At 45.6% G+C, this 25061-nt stretch overlaps 1 protein-coding gene across 14 annotated transcripts in view; it reads left to right on the top strand.

The window, feature by feature from the left end:
* Window positions 1–25061, top strand: part of FNBP1 (formin binding protein 1) — a 129548-nt gene that overhangs the window by 62726 nt on the left and 41761 nt on the right. For all 14 annotated transcript variants that reach the window (XR_014152533.1, XM_081847050.1, XM_081847049.1 and 11 more), the window contains exons 5-7: window positions 12439–12501; window positions 13403–13507; window positions 24091–24219. Coding sequence is in view for 13 of the 14 variants with exons in the window: in XM_081847050.1 (XP_081703176.1) it covers window positions 12439–12501; window positions 13403–13507; window positions 24091–24219 (297 nt within the window). In the remaining variant the exon portion in view is untranslated. The remainder of the gene's footprint in view (window positions 1–12438; window positions 12502–13402; window positions 13508–24090; window positions 24220–25061) is intronic.

The raw sequence follows: 25061 nt of genomic DNA, 5'->3' as shown, positions 1-25061 counted from the left end.
GGCTCATAGAATGGAATGTTCTTCCATTTCAAAATTTTAAAAAAATCCCCGCACATAGGAAGAGTAGCATCCCAGGCAGAAGTGGCATTTCATCCAGTGGCCAGACTCTTACGTTCTTCTTGAAAGACTAGGACAATGGTGCAGTGATGGGAATGGGTGTCCCCCCCCCAAAAAAAAATCTGTTGGACTCCAATTCCCATTGGCCCCAGCAAGTATGGTCAGTGGTTAGGAATAATGGGAGTTGTAGTCTAGCAACTTCTGAAGGCCACACCTTTGCCTCTTCGGGGCTGGACTAAGACCAGAGGTTTGGAGGGCCAGACGCAAATAGTGTGATCTCAGGCAGGCAGGCAGGCAAGTTTCAAAGGAAATGAGCTTTAGTCTTCCAGGAACCTATTGCAGCAAAACAAGTTGCTCACACCGAAGCCTCTGGTCCTAAAGCTTGCATTTATAGGGTCTGGTGGATTGCTCAAGTCAAGTAGATGGACTTGGATTGCAGCCTAGATGGCACCCATTAGAAACACAGATTTTCAGCAGAAAAAAAATACACCCCAGATAGCCCTGGAGGAAAGGCATTGGCATCTAGATCACCTCCATGAGGACTAGAATCTCTGATTGAGTCAAAACAGTACCACCCACCTTGTGACGTTTGAATTTGAGTGTGATGCCTTTGTTCATCGCCAGTATATCTATTGAGTGGGTTGTTTGTTGAATCTCTTGCTTTCTGGCTCAGGAATCCACCTTAGGAATTTCATGATAGCAGGCTAATCTCTCCTGCTTTTACTCACACGGGGTTGTATCCAACAAACTTCTCCTGAGAGGAAGTTGAAAGTCAGGGACTCAAGTCCACTACTTTCAGCTGGGCTGCTCTGAATATGACTGCTGTTGGGTTCAGTCCGTGGCGCTGTGAGCACTTAACATCATGTCCATGAGAGATGCATGTGGGTGGAGCCAGATATAAAGTGGGTGGGGCAGATTTGAAAAGTGGGCGGGGGCAGCCTCTTTTCTCTCTTGCATTCTTACCAACCCCCTTTCTCTCTCCATCCACACCTGATTTTTCTCTCCTTGTTGCCTACATGAAACTAGGCCTCGACCCACCTGAAATTAAGCTCAGGCTAGCCCACCCCCGGTTCTAGAATGCCCATCCCAGTGGTCCGAATTCCACCTTGACTACAGCACATGGCCCAGTATAACATTTTTTAATGCGTCCCAAGTCTGACCCCGCTGACATAAACAGCACTGAGTTATTAACAACAGAGCAACCGATAGAAAACGTGCCATTGAACATTGTGTCGAGGCCTCATCTGACTGGAAACAGTCAAACGACTAAAATCAAAGGGGCCTTTCTTGAAGACAATAACGTGGAATTCAGCACAGGCCCACAGCTGGGGTGGGGGTGGGGGAGATCTGCGCCATTAGCTTCTTCCCTCTGACGTCTGAGGCCTGCCTGGATTATTGTTCTGACAGGTTTCTTTTCCACATTGCTGGACCAGTTGAGAGAATGGGACGGGAATGCAGAAAATTGTCATTTTTAAAATCATACCAGCAATTCCAAAAACTCTTGTGTGGGGACACATTAAAATTTCAACAACATCATCATTATTATTCATAATAACAAGTGAGGAGAGCGTTGCTGTTGAGCCCATGTCCTGCCTGCTGACTTCCTCTTCGAGGCATCTAGTTGGCCACTGTGAGAACAGGATGCTGGACTAGATGGCCTTTTGTGCTGATCCCACAGAGCTCTTCTTCTTCACAATGGTAGTTAAGAAAGGAGCCTCCATCTTCAAAGTTAGTCTGTCTCGGAATACAGTGGTACCTCGGTTTACATATGCTTCAGGTTACGTACACTTCAGGTTACAGACTCTGCTAACCCAGAAATAGTACCTCGGGTTAAGAACTTTGCTTCAGGATGAGAACAGATATCGTGCGGCGGCAGCGGGAGGCCCCATTAGCTAAAGTGGTGCTTCAGGTTAAGAACAGTTTCAGGTTAAGAACAGACCTCCAGAACGAATTAAGTTCTTAACCCAAGGTACCACTGTACTGAGCAACAACCATTCACTCAGTTTCTTGCTTGGGGACTTCCCACAATGGTTGACCACTGTGAGAACAGGATTCTGGACTGGATGGTACCTTTTTGACCTGATCCAGTGGCCAAGTCATATTACCTTTGGTTAATAGTTTGAAAGTGAAAGACCCTCTTCAGATGGACCAGAGCGTTGGATCTATTCATCTGTCTGCCGTTGCTGCAGAGGAAGGAGAAACATGGTGAAGGTTATTTCTTACCTGGCTCAAGTCCCAGTGAATCCATTACATGATGAGCAAGTGTCTGTGGAGAAAAGTGTCTCCCCGCCCCACCCCTTTGTGTGCATGGATTGTTCTGAAGACCTTGTACCTGTGATCCCTTTTGCACTGTTGTGTGAAGGGCTTTGATCCAAAAATAGGGAGAATTATAGATGTGGCTGATGAAGAGTAGGCTCAGATGGACCTCAGCTTGCGTGTGTGTATAGGGGGAGAGGCTGATGTCATTCCTGTCCCCAGATAGTTGTCCTTTGCCTATATGGCATGGCTACCAGCCACAATGTCCATGCTCTGCCACCATGGTTAGAGACAGTATTGCTTCTGAATTAAGAAAACTGGAAACTGCAGGGCAGGGGGAGGGTGCTCTTGTTCTTGAATCTTGCTACTGGCTTTTCCATAATGGGCACCTGGTTGGCCATAGTTAGAACAGGATGCTGGACTTGGTGGACCACTGGCCTGATCCGGCAGGGTTCTTATTATTGTCACATCTCAGAATCCACATTTCCATGAGTGCTGATTCATATTACCTTCAGGGCTGCCTTGTCCTGTACGTCCTGAGTTGATCAATGAGCTCATTTGTGAAGCAACTATTAGTGACCCCACTTGGGCCAGAAGCATAATTTGTGCCAACGATAAAGCATACCCTTCAGTGTCATGGGCCTGACTCTGTGGAACTCCCTCCCACTGGAAGTCAACCAGGCACCATCCCTGCTAAGTTTGAGGTTAAAAGTTTTTGATTGCAATCCAATGTGGAGATATGGAGAGCTGCTGCATTTAAGAGTAACAGACAAACGATCAGAAACTGAAATTGACAGTCACGACCCATTGACTGGAAAATGCAGGGGCGCTTTCCTTAATTTTGTTTTTCATTTTGATTTTCAAAGAGGTTTGCAGGAAATGTCCATAAATAATCAGCCAAAGTGTTTGCTCCAGCTCCAGCCAAGATTATTCGTCTGTTGACTAGTAAATCCAAACAGTGCCTTGTGGGGACAATTAACCAATTGTTTCTTCAATACAAATGAGGCTTTTTCATTTTTATTTTTTTAATGGAACCTTTCATGAGCAAAATATTTCACATGATCCTTGCTCAATACAGCAGCACAAGCAGCTCGGTTCTGCCTCACCCTCAACCCCCCCCCCCCGCTTGTTTTGGGATGCATCTATTGCAGTGCTTTATGTTTTGATTATTTAAAACATCTGCTCATGTCCAAGGCAGCTCCATCGTTGGGATTGCACCGTGAGTCATTGTGTTTTGCACACACAGAGAGAGCTCAGCTGATGTCATGCTGGCAGCCGTTATCCTTTTGTGAGACATTGAATTTGGAGTAGCTTCCTTGTGGGTGCAAAGAAGGACAGAGGGCCTTCTCTGATTGCCTCACTGAAAAGAATATCATGGAGATCGGAAAGGTTCAGAAAGGGACAACTGAAATGATGATGGAGATGGTGTGACTTCCCTGTGAGGAAGAGTTGCAGCATTTGGGGCTTTTCAGTTTGGAGAAAAGGTGAATAAGAGGCAACATGATAGAAGTTTATGAAATCATGTGTGGTGTGGAAAAAGGGGATGGAGAAAAGTTTTTCTTCCTCTGTTATAGCACTTGAACTCATGGGCATTCAATGAAGTTGGATGTTGGAAGATTCAGGACAGATGGAAAGAAAGGACTCATTCACACAGTGCAGTTAAGCTATGGAAGACAATGATGGCCACCAACTGGAATGGCTCTAAATGAGTATTGAACAGATTCAAGGAGAAGATGGTTATCAATGGCTACTTGCCACAATGGCTACACTCTGCCTCCATAGTCGGAGGTAGCTATGCTTCTGAATTACCAGGTGCTGGAAACCATAGGAGGGTAGAGTCCTCTTGTGCTCAAGTCCTGCTTGCAGGCTTCATATTGGGGCATCTGGTTGGCCACAGTGAGAACAGGAAGATGGACTAGATGGGCCAGTGACCCGATACAGCAGGCTCTTCTTATGTTTTTCTGTGTGTGTGTGTGTGTGTGTGTGTGTGTGTGTGTGTGTGGCCTACTGGTCCAGAACATGATGTACAAAATTTGGGTGTACATTGCGATTCTGCATGAAGTATAGATTGTAGAACTTTGCTTCCTGACTTCCACTTTTAAAACAATCAACCCAAGCTTCTGGTGAGCTGCGTAATTTTTCTAGTGATCAAGAGGAGAGCTACACTGGCATAGTTTTGTTTGATCCTCACCATGACTACCAAAGTCAGAATTATTATTTCCCTCCTCGCATTCTATTTTATTCTTCACAACAACTCTTAGATGTTGGTTAGGTGGAGAGTGTACAGTCTAAAGTCACCTAGTGAGCTTCATGGCTGAGTGAGGATTTCAACCAAGGTATCTCTTAGGCCTGGGAGATATATCAATATATCACCCAGGACTGGTATAAAGAGCAGACTGCGATGTTGGCTTCACTGGTGAAATGACCACCGCTCCTGAGTCCCTCTACTAGCAACTTCTTCCACCCCATTCTGCCCTCATACTGTGCAGAGGGAGAAAAAAGCTGCATCAGTGAGACACCAATACAGCTTGTTCCTCTCTCTGCATCTTTAAACTGCTCAGCCACTCTCCTCAGCTGAGCAGTTAAAGGATCCCCCAGCCTGACACCGTCTCCCACTCGGGGGGGGGGGGGAACAATACCGGGGATGGCTCAGTTGGGGATCAAGAGCCCTGTCGCACCCCAGCTGAGCTGTACAAACAAGCCACCTTGTCCCAGCCCACTAGGTGCTGGGGTGAAACCGCCTCAGCTCCTGCAGTGAGAGCTGCAGCAATTTTACCCGGTGCCTCACGGTCTGAGGCCAGTGCAGCTTGTCTTTTCAACTTTGTGGTATATCCCCAGACCGTGATGTTTGGCTGGTGATATACCGTGATGTTGAAAAGCTGCTACTGCCCAGCCCTAGTCTCTCTGGTCCAAATGCAACACTCAAACCACTACACCACACTTCCTTTCAAGTGATCATATGCTACCTGGTGGAAACTTTAAATTATAATCCCTTGTTGTGATGGCTTGACTGGTTAGAGGATAGAGAGAGTTGTGAAGAAATGAGCCTATTGCGCAGAGGTAAAAATTGTCCACCCAGGACTTTCAGCTGCGGTATGAACCATGGATCTTCAAAGTCTGACACACTCAGTGTTTTGGACTATGTTGATATGGAGAGAGTTGATGTCAAGTTTCCAAAATCTGTCATTGTGAGAAACAAACACATTAGTTGCTTACCAACTGATTTTAAAAACAGACACACAAACGCACTTTACAGTGACTCAACTGAAGAAATCTCTCTGAATATTTAGCAAGGATCTTGGGTATCTGTCGGCTTCCTCTCTGCATTTGAGGCATAAAATAGATTCATCCCTTGAAGGGGATGCTTGATGCAGTTAAAATAAATTCCTTTTAAAAGCCCTGTTTGTCTTAAAGCCTCACAAGTGAAGAAATTAGGGCTGTGCACCAGATTTGGCTGAAGGCCAAAGCCCAAACTTGGGCCCGTTTGCAGAGATCCAGGCTTTGGCCAAGTCTTGTGAAAACCCACTGCAGAACCGTTATAAGGCATTGCAGTGGTACCTTGGGTTACAAACACCTCAGATTACCAACACTTCGGGTTACAGACTCTGCTAACCCGGAAGTAGTACCTTGGGTTAAGAACTTTACCTCAGGATGAGAACAGAAATTGCGTGGCGGCGGCAGCAGCAGGAGGCCCCATTAGTTAAAGTGGTACCTCAGGTTAAGAATGGTTTCAGGTTAAGAATGGACCTCTGGAACGAATTAAGTTCGTAACCAGATGTACCACTGTATTGTGCAAGGCATAGAAGAGGTGGAAAGAGAAAAGATTTTCTCCATCATAATGCAAGAACTCATGCACTAGAATCCATGAAGGTGGAGGTTGGAAGATTTCAGGACACATAAAAGGAAGGATTCTTCACACAGCGCAGAGTTAAACTGTGGAACTCTGAAAGGACACAGTGAAAGCCACCAACTTGGATGGCTTTAAAGAAGGATTGGGCAAATTCATGGAGGAGGAGAAGGCAACCATGGCTGTTAACCAGGGTGGCTATGCTCTCCCTTCATTGTTAGAAGAGAAATGCTTCTGAATATGAGTTGCTGGAGAGAACAGGAGGGGAAAGGGTTGCTCTTTCACTCAGGTCCTGCTTGTGGGTTTCCATTGGGGCATCTGTGAGAACAGGATGTTGGGCTAGATGGGTCACTGGCCTAATCCAGAAGGCTCTTCTTATGCTATCTTGGGTAGGAAGTAGAAGCTTGTGCTGAGCACACCTTTTTCCAGCAGAGAAATGTGGGTGCATTCAAAACTGATAAGGATTGACCTCTCCACTCACCAGCTCACCACAGGGAGCACCCTGGAGAGGCAGCACCCAGCAGGATTGGATCACCAGCTGGTGAGCAGAGGGTTCAATCCTGCAGGTGTCCAGAGAGGTGGAGGCACAGCATCTCCTTCCCCTTCCCAATCACATTAATTAGGAGTTTAAAAACCCTGATTAAGCATTAGTCTTGCGAGTGAATGATTTCAGGACTGGATCCTGGTAGATTTGGGTATTCCCTCGGTCACGGCAATTTGGGAACCTGGATCAAGTTGGATGGACTGTGCACCATCCTAGGTGGGGGGGGGGATTTGTACCCTTTATTCCTTTCCAAGTGCTTGAAATAATAGCAGTATAGTTTAAACTGTTTAAAACTTACTATTCCCATCCCTGGGTTTCATCCCCCACTAATCTTTGGTTTTAGTACCTTGTTGCACCATTATTATGATATTGTTTTTAAAAAGCTTTTCTGTGCGGCCTCAGAAAAGACTTTCTCTGTGCCCAGACTGGGATTAATCTCTTGTCTCTTACGTATTTCGCAACCTGGAAAAATGAGAATTACAGATCACACTGAATTAAAATATATTTTGTTTTGGCTATTCTAGCTGTGGAAAATGTGAAGTTGCTGGCTCCCCCACTCGCACCCCCCACAGTTGCCTGGAAGGTTTGATATCCAGGAAATTAAGTACAGTAAAACAAAACAGAAGCAAAGGCCTCTGGGATGGTTCATCCACCATTCTGCCCTCATTGCTCCCAGTAACATTTTTGGGAGGTCAGGTTTAAAAGCTGGATACAAGGCGAGGTGGAATGAGTTTGGGCTGGATCTGAGGCTGTGCTTTGGGGAATACTGAGCTCTGAATGTGCTTCTTTAAGAAGGATATTGATAAGCTGGAAGGTGTGCAGAGGCGGGCAGCCAAAATGATAAAGGGTATAGAAACCAAGCCTTATGAGGAATGGTTGCAGGAGCTGGATATGTTTAGCCTGGAAAATAGGAAACTGAGAGGAGATGTGATAGCCATCTTACATACATGCATCCACGCAACATTTTATTTTTATGCTGCCTTTCCATAGTTGAGGGATGTTCAAGGTGGCTTACAACATGAAAAAACTCTTAAAAGTTGTCATAAATAAAACATACAAACCAAATCAAACAATTTCCACATAAATCATAATAAGATCTAAAATAAAGGTGCAAAAAATTAATAGCAATAATAGCAACAACCCTCCCAACTAAAGCCCCTTGAGTCTGTTCAGCAGCCTCAGCTTTTGTAGATGGAGTCATTCGGGGCCAGGCCAGGTGGGAAAAGGTCTGCAAGGCAGGAAGCTGGTCTTCCAAGACTTGCAGCCAAGTGATATATATCTGAGGGGTCATGACTCGGAAGCCAGAGCAAGCTTTCCCCCCTGCTGCTCCAGAGGGTAGGACCTGAACCAATGGATTCAAATGACAAGAAAGGAGGTTCCAGCTAAACATCAGGAAGAACTAAGTGCTGTTCCACAGTGGAACAGATGGCCCCTGAAGCTGGTAGACTCTGTTGGAGATTTTTTCCACAGAGGTTGGGTGACTATCTACCAGGGATTCGTTGTGCATTGCAGGGGGTTGGACTGAGTGGCCCTTGGGGTCCTTCCAGCATTGCTCCAGCCAAGAACAAGCTGGAGCTGAGACCTTTCTATAGTAGTAGCACCAGGTGCAGCCTGGTTCCTAGCAGTACCCATGTCACAATATGATGCTTCAATTAAAGGGACCCAGTTTTCTCTAGTCATTGCCTACTGTTACAAAAGGACGCGGGTGGGTTAAACCACAGAGCCTAGGGCTTGCCGATCAGAAGGTCGGCGGTTCGAATCCCTGCGACGGGGTGCGCTCCCATTGCTTGGTCCCTGCTCCTGCCAACCTGGCAGTTCAAAAGCACGCCAAAGTCAAGTAGATAAATAGGTACCGCTCCGGCGGGAAGGTAAATGGCGTTTCTGTGCGCTGCTCTGGTTCACCAGAATCGGCTTAGTCATGCTGGCCACATCACCCAGAAGCTGTACGCCGGCTCCCTCGGCCAATAAAGCGAGATGAGCGCCGCAACCCCAGAGTCGTCCGCGACTGGACCTAATGGTCAGGAGTCCCTTTACCTTTTACTGTTACAAACAGGACAGATAAATGGAAGTAATTCTTTACACCGTGCTTAGTTAAACTGTGGAATTCACTCCTGCAAGAAGCAATGATAGCCACCAATAGAATATCCTTTTTATCATGAAAGCAAGCATCACATTCACCCCACAAGGGAACCAACACAAGGGAAATCTCACTTCATAAAACATAGTATCAGCTAAAGGGAATATCCTCCTAAACACCAGGAAATAAAATATTACAAATTAAACTTGACTAAAAGAAAGGGGGGGGAGTTGTATCCAATACTAGACCTACTCAGAGTAGACCCATTGAATTCAATGGGCATGACTAGCTTAAGCCTATTAGTTCCAATGGATCTACTCTAACAGGGCTAAGTTAGTCACACCCATTAAATTCTGTAGATCTGAATAGGGCTAGCACCGGATGCAACCCATTAATTCCACATTTATAAATAATGTGATTCCTGCATTGCAGGGGGTTGAACTAGATTATCATTGGGGTCTCTTGCAATTCTATGATTGCCAACCAGGCAATGTCCAGGTAAATAAATATGTATATTTCTCTTTCCCATTCTGGGTCTATCTGGAACAGGCCCCTGAGCCTTAGTGTGCTTTGAAAGAAACATTAGCCCTGGAGGAGAGCAGGCGAGCGTGTATTGCAATCCCCCCAGGAGTTGCAGGTGGTGTAAGCTGCCTTACTTTTATCTGCTTAGCAGGTATTAAAATATCCCACAGGTTGATGTGACAGTGAAGCAGCTCCAGAGAAGAGGAATTCGTATTCAGAATGTCTTTTTTCTAATGCTGTATTGCAGTGGATGTTGGATTTTCCTTTTTAAAAAAGGAGATAATGATTCTCCATGTGGTAGAAAAGATTGGCGCAGGACGGGTGTCATCAGAGTTAATGGGAAACAATGACTCTTTCAGCTCTGCCCGTAATCCAGCTGCATTGCCTTTTATGGCTTCAGCTGGCCTTTAATTGAGTGTTTGTTGTAGGTATGAGTATGGTAACCTGGCTAAGAGACTCTGAGTAGATCTACCAAAAATTATGGGCAAGACTTAACTGAGACCCAGTAATATCAGAGCAGAAGTTAGACAACCAAAAAATGTTCCCCTTTCTAGTTAGGGCTGGAGTGGCCAATGTGGTGCAACTCCCATCATTCCAGACTAACATCTGGAGGCAGAGGTGTAGTGGTCTAGGGTCGTAGACCCACTGCTTTTTCTGAAGCTGGGTCCCTGCCTCCTAGGTAAAGGTAAAGGTACCCCTGCCCGTATGGGCCAGTCTTGACAGACTCTGGGGTTGGTGCGCCCATCTCACTCAAGAGGCCGGGGGCCAGCACTGTCCGCAGACACTTCCGGGTCACGTGGCCAGCGTGACAAGCTGCATCTGGCGAGCCAGCGCAGCACATGGAAACGCCGTTTACCTTCCCGCCAGTAAGCGGTCCCTATTTATCTACTTGCACCCGGGGGTGCTTTGGAACTGCTAGGTTGGCAGGCGCTGGGACCGAGCAGCGGGAGTGCACCCCGCTGCGGGGATTCGAACCGCCGACCTTTCGATCGGCAAGCCCTAGGCACTGAGGCTTTTACCCACAGCGCCACCCGCGTCCCTTTTCCCTGCCTCCTAGAGCTTTCCAATTAATAGGTCATTGGAGCCCATCAGAATTGAAAGGAGGTGAGTCAGCCACTGAGGATGGGCTCCTAGGGTCACTCTGGAAAAGGTGGGTAGAAAGGACACTTGAGGAGTTGTGTTTGCTCCAGAGCTAAGCGTTTAGGGACATTGAAAACATAACATGGAACTTCAGGAGATAATTGCAGTACAGTGGTACCTCTGGATGTGAATGGGATCCGTTTCGGAGCCCCGTTCACATCCTGAAGCGAACGCAACCTGCATCTGCGTGGGTCGTGATTCGCTGCTTCTGCGCATGCGCGTGACATCATTTTGAGCATCCGCATGCACAAGCGGCGAAACCCAAAAGTAACGTGCTCTGTTACTTCCGGTTCGCCACGGAGCGCAACTGAAAATACTCATCCCAAAGCTACTTCAACCCGAGGTATGACTGTACTCCAAATCATTTGTCCATGTACATGCACAGATGATAATAGACCTAGCTGAAAGGCAACACGGGGAGATCTTCACTGATCATTGCAATGCATTCCTCCTCCTGCTGCTGCTGCTCCTCCTCCTCCTTCTTAAATTTTAAGAGCATTGTATAGTGCATGGGTAGGCAAACTAAGGCCCGGGGCTGGATCCAGCCCAATCACCTTCTAAATCCAGCTCGCGGACGGTCTGGGAATCAGTGTGTTTTTACATGAGTAGAATGTGTCATTTTATTTAAAATGCATCTCTGGGTTATTGGTGGGGCATAGGAATTTGTTCGCCCCCCAAAATATGGACCGGCCCCCTGCTGAAAAAGTTTGCTGACCCCTGGTATAGTGCTAGAAGGTTGTATAATCTTAGAAAGGGGCATAGCTGGGTGGAGTGGAGGGGTGTACCTGGGATTTGCCACCACACTACTGCCTGGAGGGCACCATGTTGGCTAGTTAAGAGAAACAAGTTACTGACCCAGAAACTAATGTGGCTTGGAAGAGAATCTCATTTAAAGTATATATATTTTAAAAATGCATTGTAAGGGGTTGAACTAGATGGCCCTTTGGGTCCCTTCTAACTCTACAATTCTATGATTCTATGACTGGGAATATAGAAATAGGTGGGTGTAGCTTCTGATTGGCTGCAGGAGCTTCCTGCACTCCATTGGAAGCTGCGGAAGCTGTGTCAGGCATTTGGCTTCCGAAAAACTTTCGCAAACTTGAACACTTACTTCCAGGTTTGTTGTGTTCGGGAGCCGATTTGTTCAGGAGCCAAGCCATTCAAGTACCGAGGTATCACTGTACTTTACATCAAGACGCCTATTCTATATAAAACCGAACAGTTATCCCATGTGTTCGAGAGGATGTCCCATTATAAGGATATATCAGCATATGTGGTGATAGTGTCCAAAAATATAAATATTTTGGTAAAATGTATTTACAGAAATGTCTTTAATTAAAAGCATTTCCGATTACTTCAGGACTAGCTCTACTTCATTTGTATAGTCATGATATGCTGCAAATTAGAAATAAAGAGCTCATAACACATTTATTAACCGCTACAAGAACAATCATTGCCAGGACATGGAAATCATTGCAATTATTAATCGTGGACCAATAGTATAATGCAATTTGGTTAACACCATTATTGGAAAAACTGACACAAAAATTAAAATTAGCAAGAGGCCAAAAGAAACATGGCTATTTTTATGCAGTTTGGTATTATTTTATTGATTATACGAACCATGAGGCATACAGCAGAACAGTACCTATAGTTTACACCGTAGTTTGACTTGCATGAAGCATGTTTTAATTTTCTTCCTTACTCCCTATAAATTCCTATAAACCCCTATAACTTAAGATTGTTATTGATTCAAAATACCTTTTATTAATGGTCAAAAATCTAAGCATATACATTATTAAACATCATTTAACACAACTTGATAATATATTGAGAAACGTTTATCTGAGTGTATACAGTTTTATTTTAAATTTCATTTTGTGTAACTGTTGCATATCATATGTCTAAATGTAATAAATATAGGGCAAACAGGTGTACATACGTTTTTGTCTCAGTACAGTTCCTTAATAACTCTTTGCTATGGTTTTACAACAGCACTTTCATGATGGCAGAAAAGCTCAGCAGCACATCGAAACTTGCTGGAAGCAGCTTGAATCGGTGAGTTAAAAAAAGACCTCCTTCTGACGTTGGTGGGTCTTACGCAGGGGTTTCACACAAGGAAGGGTCTCAGACAATTTCCACGAGGTCCAGGAACATTCTTTCCAGAAGAGGCAAGTCAAGTGGGTTAGGTGTTGTGCTCCTCAGCCATATCTTATTTTATTTATTCTTTATTTCACTACATTTATATACTGCTTGATTGCAGTTTATGTGAGGAACAAAACATCAAAATCATAATTGAAAGTCCATTTCAAGCATTCCAAAGATAATTAGTGAAAAGAGATTAAAACACATAGCTTTCTACATAAGCTTGCTTAAACAAAACATTTTTTTTTGAAAAGGGTACAGCAATGCCTGATGTCAAGAGACAGGGAATTCCTTGCTCAAACCTTATTCCCTCCCATTATTATTATTATTATTGTTGTTGTTGTTGTTGTTGTTTACATTTGTATCCCACCTTTCCTCCAAGCAGCTCAAGGTGGTTTAGATAGTTTTCCTCCTCCCCATTTAATCCCCACAATGACCCTGTGAGGTATAGATAGGTAGCCGTGTTGGTCTGCCATAGTCAAAACAAAACAAATTCCTTCCAGTAGCACCTTAAAGACCAACTAAGTCAGTTCTTGGTATGAGCTTTCGTGTGCATGCACACTTCTTCAGATACACAGTGTATCTGAAGAAGTGTGCATGCACACGAAAGCTCATACCAAGAACTGACTTAGTTGGTCTTTAAGGTGCTACTGGAAGGAATTTGTTTTGTTTTGCCTGTGAGGTATGTTAGACTGAGAGGTCACACCCAGCTGGCCCAAACTTCATGGCCTAGTAGACTGGATTCGAACCCTGATCTCCCAGTTTCTAGTCTGGCACTCTAACCCGCTATGCAACACTGCCTTTCCCTTAACAGAGCAAAAGAAGATTTGAAAGGGACTGCAAAGAAGCGGACAGGGCGCAGCAGTATTTCGAAAAGATGGACGCTGATATCAATGTAACGAAAGCAGACGTCGAAAAGGTAAACAAAAAAAAAAATGGAGGCAGGAGATTTGGGAATTTTCTGTGAAGAGGGATTACATGTTATAAACCACTTGGGAGTCGTAGTTCTGTGAGGGAAATAGGGGGAAGCCATGACTGTTGAAAGTTGTATGATACTGCTTTAAATTGGAATCATGACAAATGTTAGTATATTTTATTGATTAATTGAGCTCAAGGTGATGTAAATGCTCTCCCCCTTCTTAATTGATTCCCACAACAACCCTATAAGGTAGGTCAGGCTGAGAGGCAGTGACTGTCCCAGGGTCATCGAGTAAGCTGAACCCTGGTCTCTCCCAACCACTACACCATACTGGCTGTCAGAACAGAGGTCTTAGCTATCATCTCACTGTCCTCACAGAGACAGAAGTTGCCCCAATGCTGTTTTAATAGAAAGTCACACACAAGCTTCATACCTAAATGAGCTCCCAAACGGACTGAGCACTTGCAAAACAGATAACTTCCAGTATGTGTTGGTTACTGCTGATTTTGAGAAAGCCAGGTCTGTTTCTGGTGATTGCATCCATAGCAATCCTCTGGGAATTTCGATATTTCAGACATGGCTTACTAAGAATAGCCAGGGTGCTCTTCTCGGCTAGAAATAAACTGCAACAAGGGCTAATCTCCATAACTTTTCTGGAGGAGCAAATTCCAGAACGCATGTAGCTGCATTTGTCCCCCTATTAGGAAAGCTTGCAGCATTTGGGACTTATTCATGCAGCACTTAATTAAGCTGTGAAGCAAGCTGCCACAGGAGGCAATAATGGCCACAACTTAGATAGCTTTAAAAGGGGTTGGGCAACCTCATGGAGGAGACGGCTGTCAATGGATGGCCTCCATGGTCAAAGCAGGTGTTGGGGTGCATCTGCCTATGTTTTTGTTCAAATTATTCAGAACCATGAGGACTAGGTTATTAATTTTAGGCTGTACCTAAAGAATAAAGGGTCTGCTTTGCATGAAGGAAGTCCCAGGTTCAATCCCTGGTAGCATCTCCAGGTAGGGCTGCCCTTCTTGCTAAGGTAGACTGCCTCTGGACATGGGGGTTTCATTTCAGTACAGTGGTACCTCGGGTTAAGAACTTAATTCGTTCCGGAGGTCCATTCTTAACCTGAAACTGTTCTTAGCCTGAAGCACCACTTTAGCTAATGGGGCTGCCTTGCTGCTGCTGCGCTATTTCAGTTCTCATCCTGAAGCAAAGTTCTTAACCCAAGGTACTATTTCTGGGTTATCAGAGTCTGTAACCTGAAGCGTCTGTAACCTGAAGCGTCTGTAACCTGAAGATACCACTGTATTGTGGTTCAGTGACCTTCACTAAGGCCCACATTACTCCCCACTGACCATGGAATTTTGACCCCAAAATGGCCATAATGAAATATGGAAAACCCTCTGCAAAAGGCAAACAGGGAGACCTCCCCACCCCCAGGCGTATCTAGTGAAACAGCTGCCACAAACCAGCAAAGCATGAAAAAGTAAGGCTTGTTTAAGGCTGCTTATTAGTTTTCAGTACTACATGCAGGTCTGCCTGTTTGGATAACTGAATCTGCGATGTATAGCGAGGTTTGGGTACTAATTCCTTGTGTTTGGATATGTGAATTTTCATATAACAAGTGTTTGGATAGCGAGAGCTGCCTGTACGTCCCAATATGGACATGTCTTTCCCTTTGTTAAATTCTTGGCTTGCTGGGGATCCAGCAACTAGATACAAACCAGTCTCCTCCTATCTCACCACATTTCTTTGAAATGCAAAGCGGACGTGCCCCCCCCCCCCAAATGTAAGCCTGTGCTGTTCGCTGCCAGCTTTAAAATTGCCAGAATCTCTCCCACCCCCAAATACAAAGCTGTACCACAGCAGACTGTCATTCCAAGGAGCATCACAGCTATCAAAACAGCAGTCTGTGTTTTGGCATTTAATTTTGTCAGAAATTATAAATAATGCCAAAGAAACAATTGCTCATTGTCCAAAATTTCATTGAATATTTTCTAAGATGCCAATGAATTGGTCTTATGTATCATCTTGGCAGCTCAAATAGTAATAGCAACTGAATGGAAAACAGCCCAAAACCTTACACTGTGTGCTTGGTGCCACTCAATCTGGAATGTAGCTATAATGGAGGAAACTGCATATTTTGAGATTTTGACAAGGACTAGAACCTCCAGGTGCTTTCTATAGGATTTGACATTTCTTTACAACATAGACAACAGAGCCATTATTTTCAAGACAGCCCTCATCAGAAGCCAGGTGAATCTGGAACTAGACTTTCATAATATTTTGTTAAGGTTTTTTGCATAATACAATAAAAAACAAAAACTGAAAAAAGAAAAGAATATGCAGAGTCCTCTCTCAAAGGTAGCTCTGAACCCTTGTCACCCACAGAAAGGGGTGGACCTTCCCAAATCTCACCTGGCAGCTCCCTTTTCTTCTCCCAGCCAGTCATCACCTTCATGTGTGTATATTCCCAATAATGGCCCAAAGCAGAGGAAATCAAGGAAAATAAAAGAGAAGAAGGAAGATAAAAATCTGGAACTTAACTTGATAATTTGATAACGCTGGTGTTCTAGACTTGGTTATTTTAACCCCACATGCAACGGACTGTACTCACTCCGCAAGCCTATTTTATAGGTTTTCCCATCTTTTAATTAGCATTAAAAGGTAAGCACTCTACTTCATTTGAGGTTTCTAAGCAGAGGATCGGGTGGTCACTTGCCGTGGATTCTTTAGCTGTGATTCGTGCGTTGTACTAAATAACCCTTGGGCATCCCTTCCAACTCTGCAGTTCTATGATTTATCTGCTGTTATAACTCTTCTCTGTGTCCTATGTACATTATAAAATGGGGAAAAAATGTTACATATATCACTCGGGTTCTCCAGGCTTGTGCAACTAGCCATGCCAGTAGCCACTTCTGAATGATGGGCCAATAAAATAGGAACTACACACAGAGAGAGCTGTATTTGCCAGCCTCCCTTTGGGTGCTTTGCCGTAAGCATGTGATGTGGGGCTCATCCTTACATAATTTGCAAGTGCAGAATAGGACATTGTTTAATCAAGGGACTGCTGTGATAGTTTGGGGGAAGAGGGGGAGGCAAGCAGGAGGAGGGAAGCTTGGAGGGGGTAGCAATAACCCAGAAGCCGATCAGCTTCCAGAGGATGATGCAACAGAATCATTCTCATTCTCTCTCTCTCTCTCTCTCTCTCTCTCTCTCTCTCTCTCTCTCTCGTGTTTATTTAGGAAGTTTTTAGACAGTTGGGAAAAAAGTAGTTCCTTTTTCCTTTTTTCCTTTTTAGAAAGCTGCCTTGAACAGCTTCAGACTGTTGGTTCATCTAGCTCAGTATTGTCTACACTGACCGGTAGCAACTGTCCAGGGTTTCAGGCAGGGGACATTCTCATCTCTCCTGGGACCTTCTGCATGCAAAGGAGATGCTCTGCCATTGCCCTATAGTCCTGGAAGGTTCTAGTCCTCATGGTTCTAAAATAATTTTGTTGTCGTTTAGTCGTGTCTGACTCTTCATGACCCCATGGACCAGAGCACACCAGTCACTCCTGTCTTCCACTGCCTCCCGCAGCTTGGTCAAACTCATGCTGGTAGCTTCAAGAACAATGTCCAACCATCTCATCCTCTGTTGTCCCCTTCTCCTTGTGACCTCAATCTTTCCCAACATCAGGGACTTTTCCAGGGAGTCTTCTCTTCTCAGGAGGTGGCCAAAGTATTGGAGCCTCAGCTTCAGGATCTGTCCTTCCAGTGAGCATTCAGGGCTGATTTCCTTAAGAATGGATAGGTTTGATCTTCTTGCAGTCCATGGGACTCTCAAGAGTCTCCTACAGCACCATAATTCAAAAGCATCAATTCTTCGGCGACCAGCCTTCTTTATGGTGTCTAGCTCAGTACAGAATTTATTTGCTTGGCTCTCTCACCCTCCACATTCCCAAAGACTTCCTGGCCCTGAGACCAGATCTCTTGCTGGCTTCATTCAGAGACGGCTGCTGTTTTTCTCCACCGGCTTGGTGACCTACTTTGTGTATTGTCTGAGCCCGTTTTTGGAAGTGACACCCTAGCTTGCTTCTCCATGTGTTTGATTACTTTAGTAGAGCGTATATTGTTCCCTTAGGTGTGCAGACACATATTTCTTTGCATCTCTGGGGAGCGCCAACATTGTCCAAAAGTGATGTGTTTGTTTGAATTATATATTTGTTTCTTCTTTTTTGCTTAATTAAGAGCTGTGAGTCATTCCACCTGCCCGAGTGGGTAAATTAAGCGGGAGGCTGGGCAAGTTTTTCCTGTGTACATCATCACTCAGTTCATAGTTAAACTATGGAACTCACTCCTGTCAACCAAGATGGCTTTAAAAGAGCATTGGACAAATTCATGGAGGAAGATAAGGCTGTCAGTAGCTGCTAGCCCTGATGGCTATGCTTTGCCTACACAGTTGAAGGCAGTATAATTAATTAATTAATTAATTAATTAATTAATTAATTAATTGTGTAAACTGCCCTTCACCCAAATATCACAGGGCAGTTCAATAAAAACAAGAGCTATGACAGAAACAAACCAATAACCCTCCTCCCGCAAATATATTTAAAATGTTAATCAGCATTCCCCAAACAGGGAGCCACCACAGAAAAGGCCTATTCTCGTGTTGCTTCCCTTCATACATCACATGGAGGAGGTGCATGCAGAAGGGCCTCAGATGTTGAACAAAGAGTCGGAATGGTTTACATGGGGAGAAGCGGTCCTTGAGGTATTGCAGTCCTGAACTATTTAAGGCTTTATAGGTCAAAACCAGCACTTTGAATTGGGCTCAGAAACTAATTGGCAGTCAGGGCAGTTGGTCAAGGATCAGTGTTACATACTCAAGCTGTCTTGGCCCAGTGAGCAACCTGACCACCAAATTCTGCACCAGACTCCTTCAGAGGCAGTCCTAAGTATAGTGTGTTGCAATGAATGCTCCTGAGTTGCTTATTTCCCAATGATGCCTCTGATCACCAGGTGCTGGAAGCCAGGGGCAGGCAAATTCTGTTTCCAGTTTTGCCCTTCCTCTGAGTTCTCCAAGGGTATCTGGCTAGACATTGACAGGAGACAGATGGGGGAAGTAGATGAACGTTTGATCTAACCCAGCATTTAAATTTGCACTTACAGATGAATCTTAACAAAATCACTGTCTCCAAAACAGTAAAACCTGCCTGCAGGTGTCTGGGAATGAACCTAGGACCTTCTGCATGCAAAGCAGATGCTCTGACTGAGCTGTCAGCGGGGAGCACACAGCTTCCAAATTGTTGGGGCTGGTGCTTCTCAGGAATCTGCACAGCCCACTTCCTGGCCTTTACGATGGGTGTCTTGGGAAACGTTCCCATCCACCTTAACGCCTCCTCCCCCACATCTGCACTTGGTAAAGTTGAAAGTGCAAACATTTAACTCCAAGACTTTTGCTTCCTAAACTCTGCTGGAGCGGCAAAAGCTGGCTGGCGGCAGTTTGGGGATATGAGCCTCTTAGCCGTTCTCCTTTTGAAGACCACAAGTTTCTGTTTTGCGTTTCAATTCTTTGCCCATTTTGGGGAAACAGCCTCTCTCTCTCCGGCTCACAAGACTCTCAGAACCTGCCCCCATTTATCTTCCCCTTTTTCCCCTTCGTCACTAGCTCAAAAGCTGCTCCTGAGCTTTGGATATCCTTATTGGGTCACTCGGTTCTTGGAAGTTTTTGGAAAGCTGGGGGGTGGAAAGGAAATCTTCTTGCAGGAAGCTGCCTTGAACTGAGTCGGACCATTGGTCCATTTAGCTCAGTATTGTCTGCACTGACTGGCAGCAGCTCTCCAGGGTTTCAGGCAGGAGACCTTCCCAGCCGTTGGGGATTGAACCCAGGACCTGATGCATGCGAAACAGGTGCTCTGAGCTACGGCTTTTTCCCTTAATGAAGATCTCTGTACCCCAGCTTGAGCTTCTTGGAAGAGAGGTGGCGCAAATGGGAGTTAATAAATAAAGCCAAGTCTCTTCTTGCACTGACATTTTAAAAGGGGCACACTTAGAAACACAAAACAGAGTTTGCAATTGAACAGCAAGAACAACAAGATGGTATTATAGGAAAGGATGGTTCCTAACAGGAGTTATAGAAAAGGGTGGTTGTTTTTTCTCTCATCAAGCCTCACTTCCTCAGTTGGTTAGAGCATGGTGCTGATAATGCCAAGGTTGCAGGTTTGATTCCTGCAATGCAGGGAGTTGGACTAGATGATCCTCAGTGTCCTTTCCAACGCTATGATTCTATGATCACAAACTATGTTCACATAGGGAGAGGCTGTAGCTTAGGGGCTGAGCCTCTGCTCTGCATGCAGAAGGTCCAAGTTTAAATCTGCAGCCCTGAAGAACCACTGCCAGCCAGCCTAAACAATCTTGAGTTAGATGAACCAATGGTCTAACATGGTATTCGGCAGCTTTTTATTTATATCATTAGAAGCCATCAGCAGTTCTGGAAGCTCTTGACCAGGCATTTAGTGGGTGAGTTTGAGGGGAGGCCCAGAGTGCTTTTCCTCTATTCCAGGGGTCAGCAAACTTTTTCAGCAGGGGGCCAGTCCACTGTCCCTCAGACCTTGTGGGGGCCAGACTATATTTAGGGGGGGTGAACGAATTCCTATGCCTCACAAATAACCCAGAGATGCATTTTAAATAAAAGGGCACATTCTACTCATGTAAAAACACCAGGCAGGCCCCACAAATAACCCAGAGATGCATTTTAAATAAAAGGGCACATTCTACTCATGTAAAAACACCAGGCAGGCCCCACAAATAACCCAGAGATGCATTTTAAATAAAAGGACACATTCTACTCATGTAAAAACACACTGATTCCCAGACTGTCCGCGGGTCGGACTGAGAAGGCGATTAGGCCGCATCCGGCCCCTGGGCCTTAGTTTGCCTACACATGCTCTATTCAGACAACAAATATTCAAACTAAACATCAGGAATAACTTTGTGACAGGCAGAGCCGTTCAAAAGTGGAATGGACTACCTTGGAAGGTGGTGGGCTCTCCTTCTTTGGAGGTTTTTAAGCAGGGGTTGATCTGCCATGGAAGTTTTAGTTGAGATTCTTGCACTGCAAGGGTTTGGATTAGATGACCCTTGGTGTCCCAACTCTATGACCATGTGATTCCACTCTGAAACTCCCTTTTTACGCCGCCCCCCGACTTTACTGACCTAAACGACATTAAATTGGACTCCCCCCCCCCTTTTGTTCCGACACCTTTAAAATGGATCCAAGTCCAGCTAAATGTCAGTTTGGCGCTTTCTTCTTGCACTCCCTCTAATAGCAAACTCAAGTTGTGAGGTGCCAATGGAAATAGAGGCAAAACACGATTGGCAAATAAATTTTGGGGTGGAGGGAAGTGTTGTCAGCATGTTCACGGGAACAAAAGTCTTTACGGAGGAGGAGCACCAAAATTCTCCTCCATGGATTTCGATGGTGAAAAGGTCAAAAGCAGTGGGAATGTAAGGAACTGCCTTATACTTGTCTGTCTCTAGCTCAGTATTCTCCACACTGTCTGGCAGCACCTTCCCAGGGTTTCAAGCAGGAGCTGTGAGTCACACAGAACAGCAACAGGGCTGCCTCCCCCTCCCCACCCCTTGCTGGTATTTTTTCAGCATCAATTGAATCCCAGAGGGAGAGGCTGTGCGGAAAAGACAAGGAAGGCCTGGGGCAGGTCCGATACAGAGAGGCAGCAGGGAACCTCTTCTCTCTGGCTGGTATTTCTGCAGTATCAGGAAGCGTCTGAATGATCAAAGAATCACACCCCCTGAAGCCCAGAGGCAGAGGCTGTGTGAGAAAGGCACGGAAGGTCCAGGTCAGGGTCCCACACAAGAGGCAACAGAGAGTGCCTCCTCTGCAGGAAGGCTCCCACTGGGTCAATCCATTCCATGTGATTCAAATGGTTGCTATCAGCCCGTCCAGAAAATCTTTGCACAAATATTTTCCCCTATCAAGCCCTTTTGTTTTAGCATTACCCGAACTCCTGCCTTGGCTAGGATTTTTTCACCCTGGAGCCTCCTGTTTTTCTTTTTGTGCAACCTACTTAATGTTTTCTCCCCAGCTCTTCTCCCATCTGTTTCATTTTGGCTCTCTTTCCCTGCTCACCGCCGGCATCTGAGCTGGGTTTTTCTCCTCCCGCCTGTGGCCCAGATGCCCTCTCTTCCTGTCTCTGCCACAGAGGCCTTTCAGCAGAGCCAAAAACACATGAGGATAAAGGTGAAGGGAGTGCCTCTGAGCACCTACAGAATTATCAGTTGGAGGCTGCTCCATTGGAGCATGTTGTGCACTGCCCCCCCCACTCTGCCCTCAGCCAGCCCCTATCTATCGCACTTGTCTTCTTACAACTGCTTAGATATAGCCTTTCTCAACCTGTGGGTCCCCAGATGTTGTTGAACTACAACTCCCATCATCCCTAGCTAGCAAGGCCAGAGCTCAGGAATGATGGGAGTTGTAGTCCAACAACATCTGGGGACCCACAGGTTGAGAACTGCTGGCTTAGAAGGTGACTCTGCCTGCCATTGGCTCTGGCGCCACCTACTGGTGGCCTCCTTGCTTTCTGCACCACCAGCCCCAAGGAGGCTAAAAGTGAGGAGGGCACCTCTGAGCGTATGTGTAATTATTAGCATCAGCTGGGGTCTAGGTCCAATATGGCAGTAGCTGGCTGCAGATTATAACAGAGACATTTTGCAGCGGCTGGGTTGCCCTCCTCCTTTCCTCTCTCCCAGTTAACCTCCATCTCTAGGCCCTTCCCCTGTGACATCCCCAGGGGCCTCCCCTAGGTCTCAGGTTTGGCCCTGAAACCTCAGTGCTCCTGACCTGGCAACCCTATGTCCCACCACCCTCAACCTTCCCTCAGCCAACCTCCACCTGCCTGCTTTCTTACAACCAAACAGATATAGTGGTACCTCGGGTTACAGACGCTTCAGGTTACAGACTCTGCTAACCCAGAAATAATACCTCGAGTTAAGAACTTTACCTCAGGATGAGAACAGAAATCATGCGGCGGGGGTGGGAGGCCCCATTAGCTAAAATGGTACCTCAGGTTAAAAACAGTTTCATGTTAAGAACCGACCTCCAGAATGAATTAAGTTCTTAACCCAAGGTACCACTGTAGCAGCTTTGCCTGTCATTGGCTCTGGCCCCACCTACTGGAGGTCTTCCTGCCTTCTGCCCCACCAGCCCAATGAGAGCCAGCCAGCATTGATAATTACAGTCAACTATCATTTTGTGTGGGGGTTCCATTCCCGGCCCCTGTGTGTCAACAGTGCATATAAGCGCCCCTCGTTCCCTCCACCCTCATTTCTCCCTTTTCATGATATGTTGAGTGACATTTTGAGTCACTTCTGGGTGTAGCACACATGTATGATTGTGCATCTTTTGGACGCATATTAATCGGTCTTTGTATTAGATTAATTATCTGGTTGCTACAGTGCTTGTTGTTTGTTTAACCCACCTTTTTCTCCAGGGAGCTCAAGGTGGCATACGTTGTTCTCACTCTGCTAGAAAGGGATGTGTGTGTGAATGTGTTCAAATGAACCTATAGTATAGAGGTAAAAATTGCATCCATTGCTCTACCCACTCTTCCTTCTGGACCCACCCACCACCGGCATGCAGCCCCTGAGCGGGGGCGGTTGCCCAGAAGAGAATGAAAAAGGTTCTCCACCCGGGCTCTCAGGGGTGAGGCATCTATCTCCAAGGCTTTTTAGCAGCAATTCAGAAATTTGATTTCCAAGCTCAACGTTAGCTGGACTTTTCCTCCTCCCACTTCTCCAGCAAAAGACTGTGTTGTTGTACCTCAACCAAAAGGCAGCCTGCCAAAACTGTAGTTCCGCCTCCGAGTAGATAAACAAGACAGGGACCGGGAGAGGCAGACACACAGGGAGGCTTCAAAAATAAACTAATGATAAAAACAGGCAGGGAGTTGGGGGGAGGAGAGGGTTTCTCCACTCCCGCTGAATCACTCTCTCAGCATCTTTTCCTTTCAGCGTTTGCCCAAAGGTTCTTGGCCCAGCGGCAGAGCACCTGCCTTGCATGCAGAAGGCCCCAGGCTCAATCCCCAGCATCTCCCAAGTACTACTGGCTGAAACCCCTGGAGAACCATTACCAGGCACTGTAGATAACACTGAACCTGATGGACCTAAGGCAGTATAAGGCGGCTTCCAATGTTCTGTGCATATTATTGTAACAGTAATAAACAATAGGATAAAGAAAACATTTCATATTAATAAAAATGCAATCAAACTGAACATACTACTGGTAATCTATAACAAGGCCTAACAATAAAGGGGGACTCACTCTTTTCAGGAGGGATTCCATCACATAGCAGCAAATTCAGGCTGCTCAATCAAAGCGGATTAGTTGGTTGCCTTAAAAAATGATTGTTTTATTTTATCTTTAACACTGTTTACAGGAGGCACATAGAACACAACTATGGCAACCCTCCAAAATGTGCACTGTATCTGGCAAGCATCATGCACCATGCCAGTGGTATGATACAGGATTAATTCCCCAGGTCACCCAAGTCTCTGAGACTTTTATCTTTTTCTTTTTCCTCCAGGCACGGCAGCAAGCTCAGCTCCGCCATCAGATGGCTGAAGAGAGCAAAGCGGAATACTCCTCCACATTACAGAGATTCAACCATGAGCAGCATGACCATTATCATACCCACATCCCTAACATCTTCCAGGTGAGAGCTCCTCTAGCGACCCACTTTCTCCATCTCTTAGGTTATGCCCACATTGTGCATTTAAAGCACACAGTTTCCCCCCGCCAAAAAAAATCCTGTTTTCCCGTCACAGAGCTATAGTCCCCAGGGCTCTGAACAAACTACAGTTTCCGGGGTAGCCATGTGTTTTAGTGCAAGGTGCAGATGTGAACTCAGTGACTTATACTTGGTTTTGCTCTGTAATTGTCTTCTGAGCCACCACCTCATCAGGGCAGTTTATATCTAAGATAATTTAAAACACACACACACACACACACACACACACACTTTAAAGCAAGACTAAAACCTTAATGAGCAGACACTTATGGTAAAACCCGATTTATCCAGCTGGAAAAGCCTGCATTCAGCTGAGCCCTACTCAGAGTATACCCATTGAAGCAAATGAACTGGAGCTAGCCATGCCCATTAGTTCCAGTGGGCTTACTCTAAGGAGAATCAACACTGGATCTGTCCCAGTGCAAATGGGCTAACCTAATTGAACGGATTGTCCTTGCAAGGGCTGATGGGAGTTGTAGTCCAACAATGGCCAACGGGCACCATGTTGGTTATCATTATATATTCAGTTCTGTATGTTGCTTTGCCTGCCACACTCCATGATATTGGCTGTCAGCTGTGGGGTGGGGCAGTGCTGGAATGGCGACACTCTGCTTGTTCCGTGTCTACTGCTTTGAAACATCTAGCCAAGGCCACAGTGGCATGAATATCTGCTGCTGCCCTCCCCCCCGGGGGGGGCATAGTGGCTCTTCCACTTGTCTAGGGCTCAAGTAGCCCCTTGGTGGTGGTAGAGGAGATCGCAGGGTGGT

Source organism: Podarcis erhardii (assembly GCF_964252035.2).
Source record: "Podarcis erhardii genome assembly, chromosome: Z".
NCBI lineage: Eukaryota > Metazoa > Chordata > Lepidosauria > Squamata > Lacertidae > Podarcis > Podarcis erhardii.
Note: the sequence above shows the minus strand (reverse complement) of the source record. Positions and strands in the feature narration are given on the sequence as shown.